This window comes from Mercenaria mercenaria, chromosome 8 (genome assembly GCF_021730395.1).
Source record: "Mercenaria mercenaria strain notata chromosome 8, MADL_Memer_1, whole genome shotgun sequence".
In the NCBI taxonomy this organism is placed as follows: domain Eukaryota; kingdom Metazoa; phylum Mollusca; class Bivalvia; order Venerida; family Veneridae; genus Mercenaria; species Mercenaria mercenaria.
The window spans coordinates 16,914,913-16,942,055 of record NC_069368.1 but is presented as its reverse complement, the minus strand read 5'-3'; the positions used below and the strand labels follow the sequence as shown (position 1 = coordinate 16,942,055).

The window sequence follows — 27,143 nt, the reverse complement described above, 5'->3', positions numbered from 1 at the left end:
TGACATTCAATGTTCCAAATGACTGTCTAGAACTGTTATCAAAGACTTTCCCTATTTCTGTAACAATATCATTTAAGTCATCTGTAGAAATAATACTATTATATGCCATAGTTTTGTAATAGGTTCCATACTTATATCATCAGCATTGTTATTTACATTTGTAACATGACTATCTACGTCATCTTTACATTTTAGTGATACTGCTACTGCGCAATGGACATCAGAAAATAAATCACAGAAATCAAAAACCTTCAGTTCCTGAATATGCTTAAAGACATGAGAAGTTGATAAAAAATAATCAACAACACTTGCATTTTTACATGTAGTTTTAGGATTGGTGTAGTCTGGCTCTACTCTGCCGTTTAAAATAAGCAGATTATTACCTTTACAAAAATCTAACATCTGATACCCATAGCCATTTAATGAGGTATCAGCTGATTTTCTATTTAAAGGGATATGAAATAATTCAAAATTTTTAAAAATAACTGTCTCTTCAACGTACAAGTCATCAAATTCCGCAAGATTAGATAAAAAAAACTGTCAACTGTTACGAAATCTTGTCTATCGCTACATCTAGAGTTGTAATCTACAAAACAACAATATATTTTCACCATTTAAACAATATCTAAACAATTCATTTTGTAACTCAGTGTATGGATCTTCATTACGTATGGCGGAATATATAACTCCGCATTTGATGTCTGATTCATATATGGCCCAAAATGTGCACCTCTGCACAAGTGTGTCCATTTGTAACCTACTATATGCATTTGGTTACTGGGGTTACTTACTATATTGCTTTGCTTACTGTACTCTTTTAGTGTCAGTGCACAGTGTCCATTTACAGCCCATTATATTCCTTTGGTTACCAAGGTTACTTACTCTATGACTTTGGTTACTGCAGTATTTGGTTACTGCAGTATTGAAGAATGATTTTGTCCTTTTTTCATGTAGGAGGAATGAGTTTATACAACTATTTTATGCTTAATTACATGGCATTCTTATTTTATGCTTTACTCACGCGGCATTCTTATTCAAGATGTTGTTGCATAAACATGCGGATGAAGTTTTCGAGGAAGTTGAGGTGTTGTTACTGAAAATTTCAAGGTAAGTCACATAAATTTTAATTTAGTTGTTAAAGGTATTAATTAATTAATAATTATTATTGCAAAAGACTCCACTGAATGTTTTGACTTTTACACACCTTCCCTCCCCCACCGTTGTATTTTTGCCGCATTTACACTGCTTGGACGTTTTCTTTGGTGCATATTTCACTAGTTTAAAAGAGTCTTAGTAAGATGAGTGGCTTTTTGTTATTTCTGTTGTATTTTTCTTGCTTCCCTAATATTATGACTGAAAATTAAGAATCAATTAACATTGCCTGAGTGAATTTATATAGTTATTATGAAGCAAACATTTGTCAATTTTCTTCTACACTGCATTTTCTATAAAATTTCAAATAATATTTAATATTTACAGAATACCTACATGTTTAGTATCAAAATGTTTGTCTTTTAAAGTTAAAGTTGATTTAATAATTAGTTTTTGTAAATTCTTATGTTTATTTCAGTCATTGGAAATTTTCATTTTCTTTTACTATAGGGAATTACTTAAGTGTCAGATTATGTTAAGCTGACTCTCAAAGTCTCAAAATGATTGTTAAGCCAGGAAGCCAAGCTGTCAACTTGTAAAAATGCTTTGTGTTGTTTTTCCTGTTCTTCTGTTTAATCATCAATTACCAGCAAAATATTGTGTTATAATAACTAAATAATTACTTAAGCCATAGGTGTAAAAATGTCACATGTCATTTCACATAACCAATGAGAATCCTTCATATATTTTAACATGAGGTTTCTTAATTTAAAATAGCATATTCTTACACTTTACTTTTAGATGACAAAGTAGAAGGTGTTCCTTCATAAAGATTAACTTTACTATTTTCATTTGTGGTGTTCCACATGGACTTTTAGTGTTTGAATTTTTGTTTGGTGTTCCAACACATTTCTGGTGAACCAGATAAACTTCTGTTGTGCTTAAATATTGGAACTTTAGTGAATTAAAACAGATAAAATACACTGGACTTCATTTATTTTTAATGTAGTGCAAATCGCAGCATAATAGTTTGGTGAGAGAAACCGGCCAGATGACTTTTTAGCTCATCTGACTTTCCTAGTACCTCTGAAGACATAAGCCAAGTGAGTAACTCTTCTTATATTCCCCACATCTACAAGTATATATTTTACTGGACTTAAAGTGAACTTGAAATGAAACTGCAAGGAAACATGTTTGGATTTACCAGAAGAACTCATAAACATGGAAACTGGATCTACCTAACTCCTATCAATCAGAACTACAGGATACCTCAGCAATCACAACAACCATATCACACCAGTGTGCACTATAAGTCACCATCACTTATTCAGAAACAAAAGAAATTAAGGGACACTGCCAGAATGACAGCATTCCTGAACAGAAAGGATGCTGAAAACCTTCCTTTCTATCAAATGGAGGAATCAGAACTACAAAAACAGTGTTTCAATTCATTAGAAAGATTCCATTTGGAGAATATCTCAGCTAAAGCAGAAGATGTCAAATCAGTTGTGTTGACGATTCAGCAGGAAAATGTATCTAAAAACGAAATGATTAGGTCTCTAGAGGATGAAAACAAATATCTGACTCACAAGTCTAAAATCCAGTCTGAACTCATCACAAAATTACGCGATCAGACGAAAGAAATGGAACTAAGCAAATACACTTTACTAAATGAACATTCTAAAATCACAGATCAATGCTCAGTGCTGGAACAAACCATCAATACTTCAAAACGTGTTGTTGCAATGTTAAACATACAGAACAATTACCTTGAAAACATCGCAGAAAATCAGTGTGAGAAAATTAAAGGACTAGAGAAAATAGTTTGGGCTTGTGAAAGAGAAATAAAAACCCTGGCAGATGAAATCATAAAATTAAATAAAACAGATAAAATTGAAGGACATTCCATCTTCCTGTATGCCTGCACACGATGCACTGGTAACGTAAGTCACACCCAGAATGAGTGTCCTTCCATTGGAACAACATGCAAGCTCTGTGACCAACAGGACCACTTCACTGTTGCATGCACCTCAAAAGAAGAATTCATTAGACCTTTCTTCGTAGCTCCTTCAGGCCCTTATGGGTTGTGACTTTGAACTCATAGAATAATAAAAAAAAATAGTGACTTGAACTGATACACATACTTGATATTTTATAATATTTTATTTGACTTTGGGGACCAAAGTAAAAGAAGCAGGGGGAAGTTATTATGAAGCAAACATTTGTCAATTTTCTTCTACACTGCATTTTCTATAAAATTTCAAATAATATTTAATATTTACAGAATACCTACATGTTTAGTATCAAAATGTTTGTCTTTTAAAGTTAAAGTTGATTTAATAATTAGTTTTTGTAAATTCTTATGTTTATTTCAGTCATTGGAAATTTTCATTTTCTTTTACTATAGGGAATTACTTAAGTGTCAGATTATGTTAAGCTGACTCTCAAAGTCTCAAAATGATTGTTAAGCCAGGAAGCCAAGCTGTCAACTTGTAAAAATGCTTTGTGTTGTTTTTCCTGTTCTTCTGTTTAATCATCAATTACCAGCAAAATATTGTGTTATAATAACTAAATAATTACTTAAGCCATAGGTGTAAAAATGTCACATGTCATTTCACATAACCAATGAGAATCCTTCATATATTTTAACATGAGGTTTCTTAATTTAATAGCATATTCTTACACTTTACTTTTAGATGACAAAGTAGAAGGTGTTCCTTCATAAAGATTAACTTTACTATTTTCATTTGTGGTGTTCCACATGGACTTTTAGTGTTTGAATTTTTGTTTGGTGTTCCAACACATTTCTGGTGAACCAGATAAACTTCTGTTGTGCTTAAATATTGGAACTTTAGTGAGTTAAAACAGATAAAATACACTGGACTTCATTTATTTTTAATGTAGTGCAAATCGCAGCATAATATATAGGAATTCTTCAAAGACTTGTAATTTTCTTAAAACATTTTCTCCAAATAGAAATTTCTTTTGAACCTGTGCTTTTGTATACTAACTAATTAGTAGATCCTAATTAATTACATAAGTAATTACATAATCTTATGTCATATTGTCCTTCTCAGTCAGAACATTGTGATTTATGGATCTTTGATCTGCAGCTGCACTGCCTAAGGACGGACTTTTGTGCTTTATGACTGATTGGTCCTAGCTAACAGCCAATCAAAATAGACTACAGCATCAAAATTTATGTGAGATAACTGCATCTTATCATTAAATGATAATTTACTGTTTCAGTCAGAACTATTTACTTTTGCTTGTTTTAAACTTATATTTTAAGAACTGGGTTACAAGTGTGAGTTTTACTGGCATGAGTTAGAAATATACAGTCAACATCTTTTAAGGTATGTACATGTTACCATTAATTAATTTTTGATAACCATTCGGTCATCATCTGATAATTCAAATAGGAATATTAAAAGTATAACAGGATACTCTATTCGGTAGATAATGATGAATTTGTATTAATTAAAGTATCTTTAATGTGTATTTTTTAAGGGTGAGGAGCATCACTATTACACATTTCCTGATAATTATATTGTTCTGGCATCTTTCTAGACATATAATTATGATACATTTAGAGTGCGTATTAATGGATTTCATGAATCTATTGTAAATATTATAATGTTTTAGATTATTTTTAGGTTTAAAGTAACTACTACTATACTGAAAAACAAGCTAACCTGCCATTTATAATTTTGATAATACCTTAAAAATTACAGATAGTGTTTTTTTTGTAATTGAGAACACAATATGGTTCAAATTTTTGACAAAATCAGACAATGACATTATTATTTAATTTAATTAATATCATATAACATTTAACCTGTTTCTAGTAAATTATCAAAATCTACACATCTATTCTTATTGATTGTATTCATCCATTTTCTTTGAAAAACACTTTTATGAGGATTTTTGCAAGATTTCATAGTTAAAGGAATCCAATTTAATACATCTTTGTGTGTTCTGAAATTTTGGCATGTTATTAACAACAACTTGATGTAATATATGTAAGTATGATTTTACAAACACTTTAGGCAAATTATGGAACTGACTTTAATCACTACAAATCCAGAAAAGATGATATGTTTAAATTACGTAAAGAAGAATTATGAACACAATCAATTGGTTAATAATACGATATTTACAAAAATATGAAAACCAGTGCTAGTTTTAGTATAAGTTTAGTAGATGAATGCCCTAATGTGTGAACCTACGGTGCTTCACCAGTACATCTGACCTAGACTCCTATATGTACTAATGTCATCAATGACATCCTGTTTTTATTTTTATAACAAGCTGTATATATTAGGTCTGCTCTTACTCTGTATTATTTTGCCAAAGCATTTTTGTGGAATAGAAGACATCATTATTATACGACTTGATAATCTACAAATGATAATTATGCCTTATTGGTGATACTTTCAGTTATAAGACTATAAGAAATTAAATAAATATACCTTAGTTTGCTGTCTGATTCTGTGCTTCTTTATCTTAAATCATCAAATTCTATATGACAGGCTGTTTCATTATTTAATTCTGTTAAATTAAAAAAATATATGTATTATTTATATATAAGTTAGTTATATTGTCTGAAAAGTCGCTGCGAATGTATATTTATTAATTAAATTCTTCAAAGACTGATCAAATAAGAAATTTCTTTTGAACATGTGCTTTTGTATACTAACTAATTAGTAGATCCTAAGTAATTACATAATCTTATGTCATATTGCCCTTATCAATCAGAACATTGTGATTTATGGATCTTTGATCTGCAGCAGCTGTTGCACTGCCTTGGGGCGGACTAAATTTGGTGCTTGGTGCTTTATGACTGATTGGTAAACAGCCAATCAAAATAAAGCATTAATTTTGTTCCTTATGACTTTTAGATAACAAGTCAACTTTCAAGAAAGAAACGCTATATGGAATTTTGGCAAAATGTTAGCATTCAAAACATAGATTACAATTAAATATGCTCTATGATTATATTCTTTCACTTGGGTGTACAGACATTGATTTGAATGGTCAAACACAAAGAAAATAAAAGTTAAATGTATTTTATGAAAAATTCATATTCTGGTAGGAAAATTAATATTTTTGCACATTTTTTGTAGCTGAAAACTTTTTTAACTCCAAAATTAGGTACAATATCATAGACACATGAGTAATGAATTGTTGGTGAAATTTTTATGAAAAGATAAAACTTTTGTAGAAAATAATAAGAAAAAACAATGACATATTGAAAAAAAAAACAACAAAAAAACTTGTGCCAAATGTATCAGAAACAGATTAAAAAAAGTATAAAAAGACAACCTAAAATATTTACTTAAATAGATGTGTAGATATTAATCTAAGTGGTCAAAAACAATACAGAATTTAAAATTGATAGAATTAATGTTTTATGAAGAATATTAAAGTAGAGTAAACTTGGGGTGTTCAGACGTGAAGATTTTAGTTTTGGTGTCCAGAATGTTTCTAGGGGGGAATAAGTTTTGGAGATAGTAACTTGCATGTAATTTTAACTTTTAAGCAGAATTTTCTAAGTCCAAAAGGGGGCATAACTTGCTCAAAAATACATGTCAGAGTTATGGGACTTTACCCAGTGAGGCTGGTAATTGACCTAGAAAAAGAAAAATAAGTTTCAAAGCTATATGCCTTTGAATGATAGATGTGTGTCTTTGTATGCAAAAACTTAACCAAGGTGTGACGCCATCGCCAGGGTGAGCAGAATAGCTAGACTATTCTTTGAATAGCCGAGCTAAGCCGAGCTAAAAATTGAATGTGACATGCATGATGTACCACAGAAAACTGGTATTCATTGTTCCCTTTGGCCAGAAATAAAAAAAATACAATAAAAGCTATTTATAAAAAAAAAAGGGATGTAATTGTAAAATAATCTTTATTTCACATTTTATCTGTGTCTTTTTGCTGTAAAGTGTATGTTAAACTTATTGCTAAAGATCTTGTATGACCTTATATAAGGTATATATGACCTAAGTGATGCCTTGACCTATACTTGAGTTTGCCTATAAGTCATGATTATACTCTTAGTCATTGCTGCATAGGCTAATATTTGTTTCAAATAAAAATCAGGTTTCTAGAAAAAATAGTCAGAAAAATGTTTGAGGCAGAAAATGTCAGTTTTTGCAAACTTGACCAATTTAAGAGCCATAACTCTGGAGATACTCAGGCAAGAACTGGCATGTATTTGAAATTTGCCTAGATTTTAAACAGTTACACATTTGTTATAACTTACAGATGATAACTTATAAGTTATGTTTAGCTCTTATACAAATATTGCAATAGTTATCAAGGAGATACTGTCAACCTGGACAAATTTGACCAGTTCAAGGGCCATAACTCTAAAGATACTGATCCGAACTGACTGGTTATTGAACTTAGCCTTGATTTCATACACTCACCCATACTGTAAAAGTTATGTTTAGTTCTGATACCAAATAAATTCCTATACTAAATTTAATATATTCTTAGCCTGGAAGTGAGAACATTTTGTGCACTTCTAGCATTTTTCATGACAAGAAATCTCCAGTTTTGATCAACTTGGTATTAAACAAGAGCTGTCCGTAAGACAGCGTGCTCCACTATTCGGCAGTTTGACAGTAAAATGAATATAAGTCTCAATAAGAGACCTCAACTGTAAAAGGAAGATACACCAAGGGACATAATTCTGTCAATAACACAAACTAGAGTTATTGGGATTGTTACCATACACATGCAGATGATGATGGTAAAATATATATTTTGAGTTTCAAGTCATAACCTTATATAGTATCAAAGTTATATCCAGAAAAAAATTAAATATTAAAGGGTCATAATTAGGTCATAAATACTATAAGATTCTTTCACTGGTTGTAGGTGCAGGTGGGAATATCCGGCCTCGAGGGTAACTGTTTAGGCGGTAACGATGTTCCCAGCCGAGTTACCGCCTAAACAGTTACCTGAAACCCAGATATTTCCATCTGCACCTATAACTAGTGACAGAATCTTTTTCTTGCATACCGATTTCAAGAAATATTAATAAAAATAAAATCAATTGAACGGCTTTTGTTTTAGAACTATTTCTTATGGCAGTGTATTTAAACAAAGCACGGGGAACCAACGTGCATATACAGGAAAGACATCATGACGCTTCAAAACAAACAACAATGTTTAGTTCCGCTTTTGTTTTATCAGTTACAGCGTAACGTTATGAATTTTTGATAAAATAACGTGATTTGAACCGAGAAATATACTATCAGGAACCAATAGGAATTGTCAAGGTATTGAATTTTTTTCCATTTTTAAAATAAAATATAAATTACTACATAAACCTTCTACATATATGTACAGTACAATCGCGATCCTACGAAAAGCCAAGGGACCGGTCGTTTTTTTCGTAATATCGCATTTTCGTTCGAGCGTAGCATAGGAAATTTCGCTATACAACACCTTAATATCTACACGTCGTAACCCGTGATTTTTAAACATGGGATTTTTGTATAGGAGTACATGTATACCAATTTTAAATGTACATCTGGGTTTACTACAAATCTTATACGAATCTGAACTCAGATGGTATCTGGAATGTAAAACGTTTTTTTTTTCTTCACCTTTTATTCACTGTACAGTAAACATATATAGGGTACACTGTTGCACGAGAACAAAAATCGCAATTGCATATTCCGATACCCTCAGCTATCCTTTATTGAATTGTTTGGAATAATAAAATGACAACAAACAGACGATGAGGACAAATAATTTTTTTTATTTTCTTTATGCAGTGATTGTTTGAGACGTATAGATATCGTAGCAAGTCTGATAGTTAAAGGAGAAAAAATTAACCACTAACTTGTGTCATAGTGTACATCATGTGTGTTTATGTGTTTAGAATTTAATTACTAAGTTTTCACACTTTAATTACTGTTTACGCCCAGCTAAATGATAGTGACACTTTCCACTCTAAAGCGTTTTCGCGCCGTTATGGAAGGTGTGAAAATTTGGACGATACAGGTATTCGTAAAATCGCAATTTAATCAAGTTGAAAACATGCTTTAAGGACATGACAATACTTTCGTAGGAGCGCATTTTTCGTAAAATTGCATTTTCGTAAAACCGCGACTTTGTAACATAGAAATAAGAAGGAAAGCAGCCGGGACCACTAAACCTTTTCATAGTATACCGGTATTTCGTTAAATTGCGATTCGTAGCATCGCGAATGCACTGTAGTTCGTTATACGTCATTTACAGCATTTTTCCAGCACCGGTAAATATACGAGAAATCTCCGTCTGGTATATGCAAGAAAAATCAGAGATATGGGGATTGTCACCACTCCTGCAGATGATGATGATAAAGATACATAAATTTTTAGTTTCAAGTCTTTATCTTATATTGTACTAAAGTAACATCAAGAAAACGAAGATTGCCCAAAAAATTTAAGTATGAAAAGGGCATTATTCTTTCAAAAATGCAATTAGAGTGATGGGAATTGTAACACATATGTTATAAAGAAATAGTTCTAATTTCAGGTCAGTATCTTTTAAAGAACCAAAGATATGTCAATAATCAAAGCTTTCCAAAAACTTTAACTTGAAATTAATTCCAAGTATAGCAATTTTCTGACCTTGACCTTGGGTATAGTGGGCCCAGCTCCTGCACATATTTGTTTGTATGCTGGACAATGTTTATACAAACTTACAGTAAGATATAAGCAATAGTAACAAAGATATGACAGAAAAACAAAAGTTGTCGAAAAACTTTAATCTTAAAAATAACCTAAGTATCTTGGTGACCTTGACCTTTGGTATAATGCGCCCATCCCTGCACATACTTTCTTTTTATGCTAGACAATGTTTATGTAAACTATAACAGTAAGATATGTAAGCAATAAAAATAAAGATATGACACAAAAACAAAGGTTGCCGTAAAACTTCATCGTTTATTTATTGAATTGTTTTACTCTCACAGTTAAGGCATTAGAAAAATTGTGTGTTTCCAGTGTAACAAGTTATACAAGCAAATTTAATTAATTGGTACCACCTGCAGACAGACATTTTTGGTCATTTTTCATTAAATCAGGGGCAATAACTGGTTCATCTTTATTTCAAATTTCATGAAATTCCATCTGCTTGTTACTGAGAAATGGCTGCGGACAGACACTTTTGGGCATTTTTCAGTAAATAAAGGGCAATAACTCTAAGGAAAATTGACCAATAAAAAAACCAAACTTGGCAGGCATCATCGCAGTATGTTGGTTCATGTTTATTTCAAGTTTCATGAAATATCTGCTAGCCTAGTTACTGAGAAATGGCTATGGACTGACTGACGCATGCATGTACGCACAGACAGACAACGCCATTTCAGTACCCCTACCGATTTCATCCGCGGGGAATAAAAATATTGGGGTACGTATTACAGGTCGGTATTTTTTTTTAAAAATTTTTTGGGGGTGGGGGTTATTCAGTGGGTATTTTCTGAAATTATTTCTGTGTAAAAAATCAATACATATAAGAGGGCAATGCCTTCAGAGTAGCAGAAAGTTGATTCATTGATTTTGGATAATACTACAATATGTTATATTAAGGAAGTGAGATAATATTAAAAAGAATATGGACATTCTTATTCATATGAACTATCTGGTTCTGTTCAGGCCTGGTATTTTGCTATTGGGGAGCCAATTTTCACTTAATTACAAATTGAAGTTACCTGGGCTTTAGTACAGCATGTCAGCTTTTAATCTATAAAAAATATTTGAGCTCTGGATAAACAGAAATCCCACGGGGGTCCGTAACGGACCAAGGGATCATTGATAATTTTGGAACTTCATAAAATCGCTCAAAATGTCATTTTTGATGTCTGAGAGTGTCAGTATATGCCTCAGATGTAAGATATAACCGTATTTGAGAGCTGCAGACCTAGAAATTTCAGAAATATTTTCAAAATAAGTTTCATGTAATAAATGTTGTTTCTACGGAAGCGTGAAAGAGCCATCAGACGCTAATACGTTTTAGTACGTTAAGGCTGCGGAAAGGATATTACTGATCAACTAGATATCTGCCTTAGATTTTTCAAGCTTTTAGGTTTTGACTGAAGCTGAAGCTTGTTTGTTGTTCTTGTTTCCATATGGACCAACTTTAGGATAATATGACAACCAAAAAAAAAAACACTGTCAAAAGAGTCAAAATTGGAATGTGTACTGCCTTCATTTTTAGCTCAACTATTCAAATTATAGTCTACCTATTCTACACACACCTAAGTTTTTGCATGCAAGTACATACTGCTATCATTTAAAGGCATATAGCTTTGAAACTTTTTTCTATGTCAATTACCAACCTCACAGGGTCAGGTTCCATAACTCTGACAGGTATTTTGAGCAAGTTATGCCCCTCTTAGGACTTAGCATTTTGGACAAATTTGTGAAACTCTTGTTATTAACTTTTTGTCCTGCTTCTGGGCAGTATTTCAAATAGTCAAGCAAAATTTTCATTGTGTATTGTTCAGTATGGTAGGAAAGTTTTTTTATTGCCTATGCAAAACCGGTTGGACTCCAGACGCAAACATGTAGTTCTTCACTTGATTTAGCATTTAAAGATCATTAAACAAATTTAACTGAAGAGTGAACAGAAGCCCCTTTTTGCCCCTTCCTGCATTTGATCAGGCACTGGGATACACCTAATTGGAACAAATTACCTTCCTTAACAAAGCTTTAAGAAATAATTAAGCACTTCAAGCAAGTTTTTCTTTTGTAACTCAGCTTTCAAAATACTATTAAACATCAAAGTACAAAACTTTGTATTTCAGCCATTAAATTTTGTACATTGAAATATTCAAATTTTAAGTTTGGCTTATTTTTTATTTGGAATATGGATTTAGTATATATCAGAATATATACATGAGCATTGAAGCAACAGTTAATTGACTTAAAAAATCCAAAATAATGTAGGGGCATGAGTAAACACAAAAACACATTTTGGCCATCAACTGATACATAGAGAATTACAGAGTCACTACATGTACTTACTCTCTCCAGAACAATCTTGCAAAATTCACAAATTGGTGGATGAAACAGTAGGTTTGAATTTTCTAATTATGATTCAATTGTATTACAATTTTGAATTTCCAAAGTCTGAGAAAATATCAAGTAGGCCATTTTCCAAAAATAGAATTAGTACAATGTCACAAAAGTGAAAAGAAGATGTGAAAGAAATTTTCAATTTATCAATTGTTTCAGGGCAACTCTGCCATATGTCACATCCATGGTTACAACATCAACATTACCTTTTGTGTGGGATGACCCAAGTACCTCAGAAGAAGTTTCACAGCTGGCGATAGATCTGGGCAATGAAGCAGTACGGGGGAAAATCTTCAGCGAAACCCTCACACCGAAGACCGGCTGTTTAGTAACAGCCAACTTTGACATGAGTGACATGCTAAAGTGAGTATAGCAAGGGATTCTGTATAATCAAACAAATAAGTGTAGCAACTCAACTCAATTAAAATACGATACTCCAGTTTGAACAACAAAAATGCGTTTTAACCCTTAGCATGCTGGACATGATATTTTCTTCCTTTACACCCAGTGTAGATCATGATCATCCTGCACTTCCATGCAGTCTGATTAAGATCTGCACTGTTCAATATTCATATAGTATCTTTGTAAATTCCTCTTTTAACAGTTCTGTCGGAACAAAAGATGGACAAACGCATCAGGATTCAGGAATATTGAATACATAATTTTTCTAAATATCTACTGAATTATTTAAGCTTCTCAGCCAAAGTTTGTTTAGGATTATCACTATGTTCATGTATGTCAAGATTGTCACAATGTATAATGTGACAGAGAAAAAAGAAGAAATTGTTAGACACTTGTAGAATATTAACTCTCTTCATTATTTTTTTAAAATGCAATGAATGATAAATTCGAAGAATGAGCTAAATAGTAATATAGAGTAATATAATTAAATTAATTAATTGCTTTATTTCACAATTTTTTTGTAACCAAAGACTAAAATTGCCACACATTATTACATAATAATACTGATACTAATACATAATTCTGTAAAATAATGCAATTGGACTGTTGTAAAAGCCAGCCATGCAAGGTCAATATAAACACACAGTATGTCTGTTAGTTTGAACCACCACTCAGTTTTACAGTACTTGATACATCTTATCAATTTTTGATAGGGAAGTAATTCACTTGAAATATTTGGACCAGTTGCTTAAAAAATCCAAAATATGGTAAACTAAAATAATTTGTGAAATTAAATTTACTGGGCATTCATTACAAGGCTAGACAAAGTAACGCTGTTTTATGTCAACATATTAATAGGTGTAATTGGTGATTCACAGAGCAATATTTACAATCAACACTTTTTCATCCTGTGCTCCTTAGGCATGTATTCTGTCAGAATTTAATAGGAAATATCAGTATGCTAAAACCTGTATCTTTTTTAACAGGTACTTCAGTTGCCTGGTTGTTCTGTATGTTGAAAAAAGTACAAAAACTAAAGTAGGCCCTGCCCCAGGGATTACTTGATTGTACATTGGAAAATCTTCCAAACAATTTCTAAAAATCATCAGTATTACTCAGGTGAGCAATTCAGGGTCATTATGACCCTCTTGTTTATGGTTATTTACAGACATCTTTCCGCTAGCAAAACTTCCAATTATTATTAGAAAATCCAAGTACTCATTTCCAATGAAGATAAATACATGTACTGACTATTCTTCAAAAAGTTCTAATGAGTAAAGACAGACAATATTATTTATTTTTTCTTTGATGACATATTACAAGTACCCTTTATTCTAGATCTTAAACCTTGCTGGGCGCTATGGTTATATGAAGTTGGTGAATGAGTACGTTCATGAAACGATGGTTCCATATTACAAACGCCAGTTGTCTAGTGCCACACTACCGAGAGAGCCAAATGTACAAGCCCCAACAAACAATGATGTGCAGTCTGTGATTTATGTAGAGGTATGTAATCAATACAAATTTGCCTAAACATATGAATAAAAATTATTCATATATTTATCCAACAGAAATTTAAATGTTAAAATGTTTAGTGAAAGTAAAATAGTTTGTTCGATTACTTAACCCTTAGCCTGCTAAATTTCTAATATAGACTGGTCCATCATTCAATATGGACAATACTATGTATTATTCAAAGGGGTGTTCACTGAAAATTTACTGACTGAATAGCGAACAGTGCAGACCATGATCAGCCTGCACTGGTTGCAAAGGCAGATTCAGTTGCCGCCAGCAGGCTAAAGGTTAAATGCACTGATCTCTTAATTTTGACTAAAATGACTTCTCTTTAAAGCTGAAGTTTATATTATGAAAATTAGAATTCAATTTTTGGTTTCTAATAATAGCTATCTTAAAGTGTCAAATCAAACAAAAGAAAAGATGCTGGTTTGGGAAGCAAACCTGAATTATAACTTTCCAGCAATATCTGGAAACTATGTCACTATGAAGGATTACTTGTTAAACATGTTACATATAGATGAATCTGAAGTTTAGTGTTACTGAGATAAATCTGAAGTTTACTGAAAAAAAAAGAAATAAACAAAACTTTAATTTTCGCATGCAATTTCACAGCATATAGACTAAAGTTGAATATTGATGGAATTTTATGATAATAATGGTTGTTATTTCTCTAAATAGAAAATCACCACAAACACAGCTGCAATCATCAAAGGTGGATCTGTTCTGGCAGTTGATCAGTCTATAATAAGGGAGATAGATACCATCGGCAACTATGGGGCAGTCCGAAACAAGCCGACAAAGGTTAATGGAAGGACCAGAAAAATGGTACATATCCCTACCAGGAACCTTCATCCAGACCTTGTCAGAGGTAATAATCAAAATTCATTACCTTAAAGAACTCATACTTTACTAAGTTTTAAAGACAATACTGCAGGCCTTAGGTCATTATCTCTTTTAATAACAGTGAAAGTAAGCAGAATGACTGATTAAGGCAAATGGCTGCTAAAAATAGGTGGTTGCTGAGTTTGACTTTAATGAGACACTTCATGCACATTTACAGTTTGAAGGGCATTGCTTTTTGCCAGTTTTAGTTTATTGCAATGAGAAGTATGTTAGTTATGAAATGCATACACCATGTTTAATTGGTAAATTTTCATTGAATAAAAAAATAACTGTATGAAAAAATGGTTATTTCATGATGATCTGTAATGTCTAGCAAGTTGACAGCGAAATCATTCTCTTTAACATAGGTTTACAATGACAAAAATGATCTTTTGTTATTTCAGAGGTAGAGAAATGCCTGGGACCCACTGAAACTATAGCACCTTCAACTCCTACCGCATCTGCAACAAAATCTACAAGAACAACTCCTGAAATCCTGACAACTTCACATACACCTAGATCTACCTCTGAACCTCAAGATTCACCACCTACCACATCTGCAACAAAATCTACAAGAACAACTCCTGAAGTCAAGACAACCTCACATACACCTAGATCTACCTCTGAACCACAAGATTCACCACCTACCACATCTGCAACAACATCTACACCAACAACTCCTGAAATCAAGACAACCTCACATACACCTAGATCTACATCTGAAACTCAAGAATCACCTGTATCCACTTCACTGACTGATCAAAGACATACACCACCAGCTGCAACTCCATTACAGACAGTCAGCACTCACTCAAATAAAGCCCCAGTGCAGCTGGTTAAGGGGAAAAGGAAATTAGACATGTTATTGCTGCCCACTGAAGTGTCGGGCGACGAATTATGTAAAAAGTACTTTAAGCAAGGGAGAATTGGCATGTGGTGGGTTGAGTGCGAGATTTGTGAACAGTGGTATCATGCAACATGCAGGGAGATAGGAAGGACACAGTACATGAAAATTCAAAGGAACGAAACGACTTGGGAATGTTGTTGATACTATTAGAAATAGTTCAGTGTTAGGTTCTCTGATCATTGCAAATTTTGCACCAGTTTACTGAATATATTGCTGATTAATCTTCTATATGAATAAAAATTGAAATATTTGGTATACAAAAAAATGACCTTTTCAAAATATCTGAAAGCAAAATGGGACAACTCTTATATTGACAGTGTTTCAATGATTTTAGGAATTCCCCAATGATAGTTTATGATTCAAACGTTTCCATAACTTAATAAATTCAATACAATATTGTATATCTTTCTTCTGCTGTCAACATTTTGAAAGAGGCTATACTGAACTTTCTTGAAAATTCAAAACCCAAGACTAGCCAAGAGTCCAAAAGAAAATGACATGCTTTTCATTATGCTTTACATGCTTTACAGACCATTTCAAAAACTGACCTGAAAGAAATTTTTAACTAACTCCTTTAAAATTTTACCATCAATATTTTCACTCAATTTAGGTGATAATTGTAAATGAGAAGTTGGGAAGGCCCAAAAAAAAACAGTTTATATATATCTGAAGTTATAAACCCCACACAATAACTCGAACAATAACTAATTATGATTTTTCATCATTGAAACATTTCAATACCTAAACATTTTTGTATAATATTACTGACAATTTTTTGGAGCATGAGGCCCATGACAATTAAACAATAATATAAACATGCTGTTGTTTGAATACCAAGTGGGGAGTAATACCCATTTACTTTGTTTACCACAATAAATAAAACATCTTAAAGTTAGTTTGCGGTAGTGTTTAGAAATCATGAAATAACATGCTAAGTTATTAGTTACGCTAAGTATTTATTAATTTTACATGGAAAGCAATGATTGTGATAGTTCAATCCAGAGAATGTTAAATTGCTCCCAAATACATGATTACATGGAAATTGCAGAAAGCCAATTACTTATACCTTAAAAATGTTGTAATTACATTTGATGACAATGACTGTGTTTCATTATTTACAGTAAGGTACTCCTGAACAGTCAGGGGACAGCTTCAAAATGAGTAAAACATAAGAAACACTTTCAGAATACAGTCTACCTATTATTAGGCATAAAAAATTGTTTGTTTCCGGTATCCCGACCTACCTTAAATTTTTAGGCCCGACCCTAAATGTTTTTATGGCATTGGAGAATATTTTTTTCAACTTTTTGACAAGTTGCCAAACTGCACTTTTTATGCTATTAAAATGGTCAGTGATGTTAGAAATCAACTTTTTAATGCTCTAAAGGCATAACCCCCATATATGTGTTCATCTTGATACAATAAAAAATGTCTCGGTTCAACTTCAGAAAAAAAAATTCCCCCAAAAAATTTTCCAACCTACCTACCCTTGAGCATTTTACCGGAAACAAAGAATTTTTTCAGGCCTTATGTAAAACCACTTTAATATTTATTTGTAATTTCTCATTGCTGTATATATGTATATATACCCTTTACATTTTAATACATATATTTAAATTTTTTGTGTATATTGAGGTATAATCATTGAGGCCAATAAACACCTTTGGCTAAAAAGCCAACAATTTCTTTAAAAGAAATTTATACATTTTTTTACTTATTTTGATGCACTGCCTAACTTAATAGCAGGACAGTACAACTGAACCACTTAAAACATTGTATGCACCTTTTTTGACATGACAGTTTTTGGTTAAGCTTTTGTAGGTGGTATCTTAGTACCCATGAAAGGTAATGGCACTTGTTCACTGTTCCATAACGAATTATGCCTAACAGTTTTTGGTTAAGCTGGTATCTTAGTACTCGGTAATGGGAATGCATTGAAACTTCATACACTTGTGAACTGCAATGATTTGACATGCAGTGCACAGGTTTGCATTTTTACAAAATTATGTCCCTTTCTTGACTTAGCAAATTCTAGTTAAGATTTTGTATGTAAGCTGGTATCTCAGTAACCACTAATGAAAATGGATTGGAAAATTGACACAGTTATCCATTTTCAGGTACAGATAGGCATTTACAGGTTCCTCTTTTGCAGCTTTACAAATTATCCCCCATTTTTGATATTTGTATTTGTTTAATTGAAAAAGCTATTGAATAATCAAGCGTTGCTGTCCTACGACAGCTATTGTTTTCTATGTTGTTTGTAATATGTACCATAATTATAAAATTCTAACGTAATAAACTGAAATAAAGATTATATCATTTTGTTTTTGTCACTTAAAAAATTGTCAGATAATACTATAATCTGATTGGTTTTGTGTGCATGGTTATTCAGACATTTTGAACAGAATGTAGGAGAGGGGGAAAATACCAAGATACATATATAAATGCATATACGTTTTTGAAAGGTACAATGTTTGAATTGTTACATACAACCAGAATACTTAATGAAACGAAATGAAGAGAATATTTGGTGTCATATGTATTGAATATAATTAAAAAATGGGTAAAAGACCACTTAATTCTGTGACCTGGTTTTGCTTCTTACACAAGTTCATTTTACTTTCCAGTATTTTCAATTGCTCTATTCTTTTTTATTGGCAGTAGGCACGTAGGAAGCATTTTGTTGTGCGTGCTTAGCCCATCAAAAACAATAATTACAGAACTGCAGGGCACAGCACAGCTAAAACTGACTCAGAAATTTCCATATGATAATTACCTTAATCGGTCAAATTATTGGGGGTGGGGATGGGGATTTATGCCCCCCCCGCCCCCCAACCCTTCCCCTAATTCCTATCACCCTGAGAAGGAAAGTTACGTCAATGATACTTATTTAAATTTGGGCCCGTGTTTTGATGATGTTGTATATTCCGGAAGAATGTTCGCAGCCAGAGGCGTAGCTGGCCCAGTGCTCCAGCTAGCTATTTACAGCAGGGCGCATCGCCCGTTCCGAAATTCGTTCCGCCCTGTTGCCCCGCCAGGCACCCTGCCCGTTTTACAACCATTCATTTCTTTTTTTTAGCCAAACTTCCCTTTTTGCCTCTGTGATTATAATACACTGCTTTATTGCCCCCTTTTTATCGAGTGATACACGCCGGGGGGCATTGACATAATTAGCAAATATTACCTGCTGTAATCGTGCCCGAGGCAGACCATGATATTTTAGACTGCTCCACTAGCATTAAAATCATTGAACCTTAGTGTTAAAACAGTTTGCAAACCAGTCTGAAATCATTATCATTTCGCGCCACCTGTCAAAGTGTACTTTTGTTTTCGGTAATATAGTCGTAAATGCCCCTTTATACACAACTGAAACTTAAGTCCAGACAACAGATATTTATATGTAATTAATAAAAATCGATCACAATCAAATTTAAATAGGAAAATATTTTGATTTTATCGTTTTACAAGTTTTTGAAATTGAAAGTAAGTTGTCGTCTGCTTTGTGAAATTGCCGTTTTTTCATGAAGATTCTTTGAAATTAGTTTACTAAGATGTAATGACAGGGTTCACTTTAATGTCAGATACTGTGAAATGCTGTTAAACTGTCTTTGCATCATAATATTTTTTCAAAAATATTGTTCAAACTGGACATTCGACGACTTTTAGAAAAAAGTGTAACCATATCCGGATATAAAATTTTGGATACCGGAATATGTCTATTATAAGTGCTAAACTTGCTTTTAGACTGTTGTAAGTTAAAAACTTTGCCTGATTTCATTTATTTAAGTGGAAGTTTAAACTTTATTTTCTGTATATAATATGTTGCAGGTATAAATTTATAAATATCAAGTAGCCTACATGGAGAAGATGTGTACTGAAATTGTAGCAAGTAAAATAGGCCTAAACACATAGATATTGTTATTCAGTATGCAATTACAAAGAAATGTTACAAGTTGAAAATCAATGCCAAGTAAAATACAAACAGCAGAATTTTTAGTTAATAAATAGGTGCATTAGAGAAGGCAGACATAGCCTATTAAAAGACCATACCTAAAGTATGCCAAAAAACATGCCTAAATTATGCCAAATTCCATGCCTAAAGTATGTTAAAATGCACGGTATGCATGGACCAGTTATATTTTTTTCCCGGGGGAGCACGGTCCCGGACCGACCACCACCCCAGAAGTGCCCTTTTCAGTGCCAGCACCCTGCCCTTTTTTAATCCTAGCTGGAGCACTGTGGCCTGAAAATCACCTTTCGCACATGAGAATTCTGTATATTTCTAGGAGGTGGGGAGTCCGGGCTTGCTCCCCCAAAAACTTTATGAATTCTGGATCAAATTAGGTGCATTCTGGAGTACTTTGAGACACAATTTTAACTAAATAATTTTGAACAAGTTTCAAGGTTTTTGTTACACATAAGTTAACTTTGAAATATTTCTGAGATAAAACATGGTGTAGGTCTACATTAAAAGTATGATATATTTCCTGATGAAATTCACAATATTTGGTCAGACCCTTAAATCATAGCTTTACTGCATGTATACCTAGAAGGGAACCTGTACACTCCTTGTAACAGTTTTAACATCTGAAGCTTATTACTTGACGCTTACTTGTCTGACGTGCCGTCAAAGACATCTTTGAAGTTTCCCGGTTGTAAATCATCATTCAGATACTAATTGAAAACAATGATAAAACAAAAACTGTCATGCAATAATTGTTTCTCACTGTACTGTATAGTTTATACCAAGTGAATAATAGAAAACATTTTATTCAGGTTAATACAAGAAGTAACAAGAGGTTTTTTTTTTTAATAAAAACTCATTCTTTAACTTTTTGATTTGCAGCGTTTTCTAGTTTTTGTGCCTAATCCAGTATGCAGCGATTTTTTTTGCCATTTTGGGAAAGCGTCCGCGTCCGGACGATTTGGGAAAAATAGCGTCGTTTTCATCCTAATTGGGAATTTTGTGTAACAAAATTACAATAACCCCTTTCCTGGATTTAATTGAGTTACACTAGAGCTAGTGTTCTGATCATCACAACATGATACAGTGGCCTGACTCTGAGATAACGATGGTTGTTCTAAAGGCACACACTCTGGCACAAATTCAACCGGAGTTACACTTACTTGTAAGAGTTCTCCTGACTCTGACATGAAAACGACACCGATGTCGACCATTCAACGGACGTTTCCTCAGTCAGAACAGGCTGTGAAGATGCCCGTGAGAATCTGAACTCAGCGATTTTTTTCCTTCTTTAATAGGGTCCGTAAAACGGACCCTTTCCCAATTGAAAATAATGACCATTTTTCCCAATTTCAGACCAAATTATTCCCAAAAATGACCTACACCCGACATCATGAAATTCGCTGATTATAGAAAATATGTTCCGAATTTTAATCGAGTGTTCGCTAATTTTGACCAAAGGGCAAATATTCAGTTAAAATTCAGAACATGTTCTCTGTCATCACAAGCGCGAATTTAATCAATCGCACCATGCATTGTTTTCGGTAACCGGTTTCCACGATCTTTTTCTGTAGAACCAGTGACAAACTGTGCGAACAATGAGTCACAACAGCAAATATAATGTTCAAAGGCTAACAAAATCCAAGCTTGCTGGCTGCAAAAGCCTTGTGGAGTTCAGATTCTCACGGGCATCTTCACAGCCTGTTCTGACTGAGGAAACGTCCGTTGAATGGTCGACATCGGTGTCGTTTTCATGTCAGAGTCAGGAGAACTCTTACAAGTAAGTGTAACTCCGGTTGAATTTGTGCCAGAGTGTGTGCCTTTAGAACAACCATCGTTATCTCAGAGTCAGGCCACTGTATCATGTTGTGATGATCAGAACACTAGCTCTAGTGTAACTCAATTAAATCCAGGAAAGGGGTTATTGTAATTTTGTTACACAAAATTCCCAATTAGGATGAAAACGACGCTATTTTTCCCAAATCGTCCGGACGCGGACGCTTTCCCAAAATGGCAAAAAAAATCGCTGGAACTCCACAAGGCTTTTGCAGCCAGCAAGCTTGGATTTTGTTAGCCTTTGAACATTATATTTGCTGTTGTGACTCATTGTTCGCACAGTTTGTCACTGGTTCTACAGAAAAAGATCGTGGAAACCGGTTACCGAAAACAATGCATGGTGCGATTGATTAAATTCGCGCTTGTGATGACAGAGAACATGTTCTGAATTTTAACTGAATATTTGCCCTTTGGTCAAAATTAGCGAACACTCGATTAAAATTCGGAACATATTTTCTATAATCAGCGAATTTCATGATGTCGGGTGTAGGTCATTTTTGGGAATAATTTGGTCTGAAATTGGGAAAAATGGTCATTATTTTCAATTGGGAAAGGGTCCGTTTTACGGACCCTATTAAAGAAGGAAAAAAATCGCTGATATGAGTATAGGCATCAATATTTATTGCATTTTGGGGGCTATTTTATTTATACGTTTACGCATATTTGCGTATACCTGTCTACGCTCCTGGCAGCTTTTCTAGCAACAAAATTTAAAATATAATCTTGTTTACAAATGGAGAGGAAATGAAATGTCAATAAATGAAATGAAAGTTTTTTGGATGCTCATGCAAAATGAACAACAGAATAGGATTGGCACATTATACAAAATATATTAGCGTGATTCACGGTTTGCCGATTCTATTCTGCCGTTCATTTCCCATGGACACCAAAAATGAAAGATGTTTCATTTCTTAAAAACACCAGTATCCTCCTCAGTTTGTACATCCAATATAAAGAACCACTGAGTATGATTTCCCCATATTACTTTAATCTAAGTTCAGATGACCACTGCACTGTTTCCTTAAATATAACTAGGATTAGGATGCAGACATGTTCTTGTCTTTTGCAAAACACTTATAATCTTATACAAAAAGTATATATAGGCTTGGATTATCACAAGTTATAGTGAGTATGCTAAAGAATTTATAAACAGAAATGATGACCAGTTTTTTCTTGTAATAATAAATGTAAATGAATGTATATACAAGTATTTACCAAGTACACATGCTTACCAAAGTAATACAGAAGTGTAACACATTCACCATAATATATACTGTTCATTTTCATCAAAATATAGAGGTATTTGCTCTAGTAACTGAACATAACCTGGAGTAAATGCAAGTAACCAGAAGTTACCAAAGAAAAGAAGTGTAACCCAGTAACTAGAAAAAGAGACATGTTTTTTTTTCTGAAATTACTTTCAGTACATAGGTTTATGCTCTAGTAACCACCAGTAACAAAAGAAAAGAAGGGTAACCCAGTAACCAGAAAAAAGAGACATGTTTTTTTTCTGAAATTATTTTCAATACATGTTTCATAAGTATAATGCTCTAGTAACCACCAGTAACCAGAAGTAACCAAAGAAAAGAAGGGTAACCCAGTAACCAGAAAAAGAGACATGTTTTTTTTCTGAAATTATTTTCAATACATGTTTCATAAGTATAATACCCTAGTAACCGCAAGTAACCGCAAGTAACCAAAGAAAAGAAGGGTAACCCAGTAACCAGAAAAAGAGACATGTTTTTTTCTGAAATTATTTTCAATGCATGTTTCATAAGTCTAATGCATTGGTAACCAAAAGTAACCAGGAGTAACCAAAGAAAAGAAGGGTAACCCAGTAACCAGAAAAAGAGACATGTTTTTTTTCCGAAATTATTTTCAATACATGTTTCATAAGTATAATGCTTCGGTAACCAAAAGTAACCAGGAGTAACCAAAGAAAAGAAGGGTAACCCAGTAACCAGAAAAAGAGACATGTTTTTTTCTGAAATTATTTTCAATGCATGTTTCATAAGTCTAATGCATTGGTAACCAAAAGTAACCAGGAGTAACCAAAGAAAAGAAGGGTAACCCAGTAACCAGAAAAAGAGACATGTTTTTTTCTGAAATTATTTTCAATACATGTTTCATAAGTATAATGCTTTGGTAACCAAAAGTAACCAGGAGTAACCAAAGAAAAGAAGGGTAACCCAGTAACCAGAAAATGAGACATGTTTTTTTTTCTGAAATTATTTTCAATACATGTTTCATAAGTATATACTCTAGTAACCAAAAGTAACCAGGAGTAACCAAAGAAAAGAAGGGTAACCCAGTAACCAGAAAAAGAGACATGTTTTTTTCAGAAATTATTTTCAATACATGTTTCATAAGTCTAATGCTTTGGTAACCAAAAGTAACCAGGAGTAACCAAAGAAAAGAAGGGTAACCCAGTAATCAGAAAAAGAGACATGTTTTTTTCTGAAATTATTTTCAATACATGTTTCATAAGTATAATGCTCTAGTAACCACCAGTAACCAGAAGTAACCAAAGAAAAGAAGGGTAACCCAGTAACCAGAAAAAGAGACATGTTTTTTTCTGAAATTATTTTCAATACATGTTTCATAAGTATAATGCTTTGGTAACCAAAAGTAACCAGAAGTAACCAAAGAAAAGAAGGGTAACCCAGTAACCAGAAAAAGAGACATGTTTTTTTCTGAAATTATTTTCAATACATGTTTCATAAGTATATACTCTAGTAACCAAAAGTAACCAGGAGTAACCAAAGAAAAGAAGGGTAACCCAGTAACCAGAAAAATTGACATGTATTTTTCTGAAATTATTTTCAATACATGTTTCATAAGTATATACTCTAGTAACCAAAAGTAACCAGGAGTAACCAAAGAAAAGAAGGGTAACCCAGTAACCAGAAAAAGAGACATGTTTTTTTCTGAAATTATTTTCAATGCATGTTTCATAAGTCTAATGCATTGGTAACCAAAAGTAACCAGGAGTAACCAAAGAAAAGAAGGGTAACCCAGTAACCAGAAAAAGAGACATGTATTTTTCTGAAATTATTTTCAATACATGTTTCATAAGTATAATGCTTTGGTAACCAAAAGTAACCAGGAGTAACCAAAGAAAAGAAGGGTAACCCAGTAACCAGAAAAAGAGACAAGTTTTTTTCTGAAATTATTTTCAATACATGTTTTATAAGTCTAATGCATTGGTAACCAAAAGTAACCAGGAGTAACCAAAGAAAAGAAGGGTAACCCAGTAACCAGAAAAAGAGACATGTATTTTTCTGAAATTATTTTCAATACATGTTTCATAAGTATAATGCTTTGGTAACCAAAAGTAACCAGGAGTAACCAAAGAAAAGAAGGGTAACCCAGTAACCAGAGAAAGAGACATGTTTTTTTCTGAAATTATTTTCAATACATGTTTCATAAGTATAATGCTTTGGTAACCAAAAGTAACCAGGAGTAACCAAAGAAAAGAAGGGTAACCCAGTAACCAGAAAAAGAGACATGTTTTTTTCTGAAATTATTTTCAATACATGTTTCATAAGTATATACTCTAGTAACCAAAAGTAACCATGAGTAACCAAAGAAAAGAAGGGTAACCCAGTAACCAGAAAAAGAGACATGTTTTTTTTCTGAAATTATTTTCAATACATGTTTCATAAGTATAATGCTTTGGTAACCAAAAGTAACCCGGAGTAACCAAAGAAAAGAAGGGTAACCCAGTAACCAGAAAAAGAGACAAGTTTTTTTCTGAAATTATTTTCAATACATGTTTTATAAGTCTAATGCATTGGTAACCAAAAGTAACCAGGAGTAACCAAAGAAAAGAAGGGTAACCCAGTAACCAGAAAAAGAGACATGTATTTTTCTGAAATTATTTTCAATACATGTTTCATAAGTATAATGCTTTGGTAACCAAAAGTAACCAGGAGTAACCAAAGAAAAGAAGGGTAACCCAGTAACCAGAAAAAGAGACATGTTTTTTTCTGAAATTATTTTCAATACATGTTTTATAAGTCTAATGCATTGGTAACCAAAATCTAACCAGGAGTAACCAAAGAAAAGAAGGGTAACCCAGTAACCAGAAAAAGAGACATGTATTTTTCTGAAATTATTTTCAATACATGTTTCATAAGTATAATGCTTTGGTTACCAAAAGTAACCAGGAGTAACCAAAGAAAAGAAGGGTAACCCAGTAACCAGAAAAAGAGACATGTTTTTTTCTGAAATTATTTTCAATACATGTTTCATAAGTATAATGCTTTGGTAACCAAAAGTAACCAGGAGTAACCAAAGAAAAGAAGGGTAACCCAGTAACCAGAAAAAGAGACATGTTTTTTTCTGAAATTATTTTCAATACATGTTTCATAAGTATATACTCTAGTAACCAAAAGTAACCAGGAGTAACCAAAGAAAAGAAGAGTAACCCAGTAACCAGAAAAAGAGACATGTATTTTTCTGAAATTATTTTCAATACATGTTTCGTAAGTATATACTCTAGTAACTAAAAGTAACCAGGAGTAACCAAAGAAAAGAAGGGTAACCCAGTAACCAGAAAAAGAGACACGTTTTTTTCTGAAATTATTTTCAATACATGTTTCGTAAGTATATACTCTAGTAACCAAAAGTAACCAGGAGTAACCAAAGAAAAGAAGGGTAACCCAGTAACCAGAAAAAGAGACACGTTTTTTTCTGAAATTATTTTCAATACATGTTTCGTAAGTATATACTCTAGTAACCAAAAGTAACCAGGAGTAACCAAAGAAAAGAAGGGTAACCCAGTAACCAGAAAAAGAGACATGTATTTTTCTGAAATTATTTTCAATACATGTTTCATAAGTATATACTCTAGTAACCAAAAGTAACCAGGAGTAACCAAAGAAAAGAAGGGTAACCCAGTAACCAGAAAAAGAGACACGTTTTTTTCTGAAATTATTTTCAATACATGTTTCATAAGTATATACTCTAGTAACCAAAAGTAACCAGGAGTAACCAAAGAAAAGAAGGGTAACCCGGTAACTAGAAAAGAGACATGATTTTTTCTCAACAAAATCTCACAAAAGTCATTGGTTATGTGTATTGCCACACATTTAGAAGAGTAACCAAAGCAATATAGTAAGTAACCCCAGTAACCAAATGTATATAGTAGGTTACAAATGGACACACTTGTGCAGAGGTGCACATTTTGTGCCATATCTAGTCTGATTCACCAAAACATAGATGGGAAATTTTAAAGAACAATACCAGATTGCTAGATCTTACATGACCTACAACTACAAAAGGTGCATACTCATTTTTCATAAATAAGGCGATTCCGCCAGATTTATACCTGGACAGTTTCTTTCTATTGTGTAAAAACACAGAAAATCCGGGTACAGAAGTTCTATAGGTTGGTTTATTTATCTAATAACATTAGAAAAAAATTATTTTGATTAAATACGATACGAAAGTAGATCTA

At 32.8% G+C, this 27,143-nt stretch overlaps 1 protein-coding gene across 3 annotated transcripts; it reads left to right on the top strand.

Moving 5' to 3' along the window:
- Window positions 1-735: 735 nt before the first annotated feature.
- On the top strand, window positions 736-18,451 carry LOC123524199 (uncharacterized). 3 transcript variants are annotated; one of them, XM_053549461.1, is made up of 7 exons: window positions 737-1,107; window positions 4,385-4,448; window positions 12,333-12,536; window positions 13,562-13,694; window positions 13,914-14,081; window positions 14,772-14,961; window positions 15,380-18,451. In XM_053549461.1, the coding sequence occupies exons 5-7, from the start codon at window positions 13,944-13,946 to the stop codon at window positions 16,021-16,023; spliced, it is 972 nt and encodes a 323-aa protein (XP_053405436.1). In that variant the 5' UTR covers window positions 737-1,107; window positions 4,385-4,448; window positions 12,333-12,536; window positions 13,562-13,694; window positions 13,914-13,943; the 3' UTR covers window positions 16,024-18,451. The 3 variants fall into 3 exon arrangements, with proteins under 3 accessions (XP_053405437.1, XP_053405436.1, XP_053405438.1); XM_053549462.1 differs by lacking the exon at window positions 13,562-13,694 and having other exon boundaries at window positions 736-1,107; XM_053549463.1 differs by lacking the exons at window positions 737-1,107; window positions 4,385-4,448 and having other exon boundaries at window positions 12,001-12,536.
- The last annotated feature ends 8,692 nt before the right edge of the window (window positions 18,452-27,143 follow it).

Bases quoted from the DNA above. Each gene is read 5' to 3' on its own strand.
- LOC123524199 (XM_053549462.1), top strand. From the start codon at position 13,944: ATGAAGTTGGTGAATGAGTACGTTCATGAAACGATGGTTCCATATTAC. The intron at 14,082-14,771 runs GTATGTAATCAA...TTCTCTAAATAG, and splicing joins AGTCTGTGATTTATGTAGAG to AAAATCACCACAAACACAGC. The intron at 14,962-15,379 runs GTAATAATCAAA...TTGTTATTTCAG, and splicing joins TCATCCAGACCTTGTCAGAG to AGGTAGAGAAATGCCTGGGA.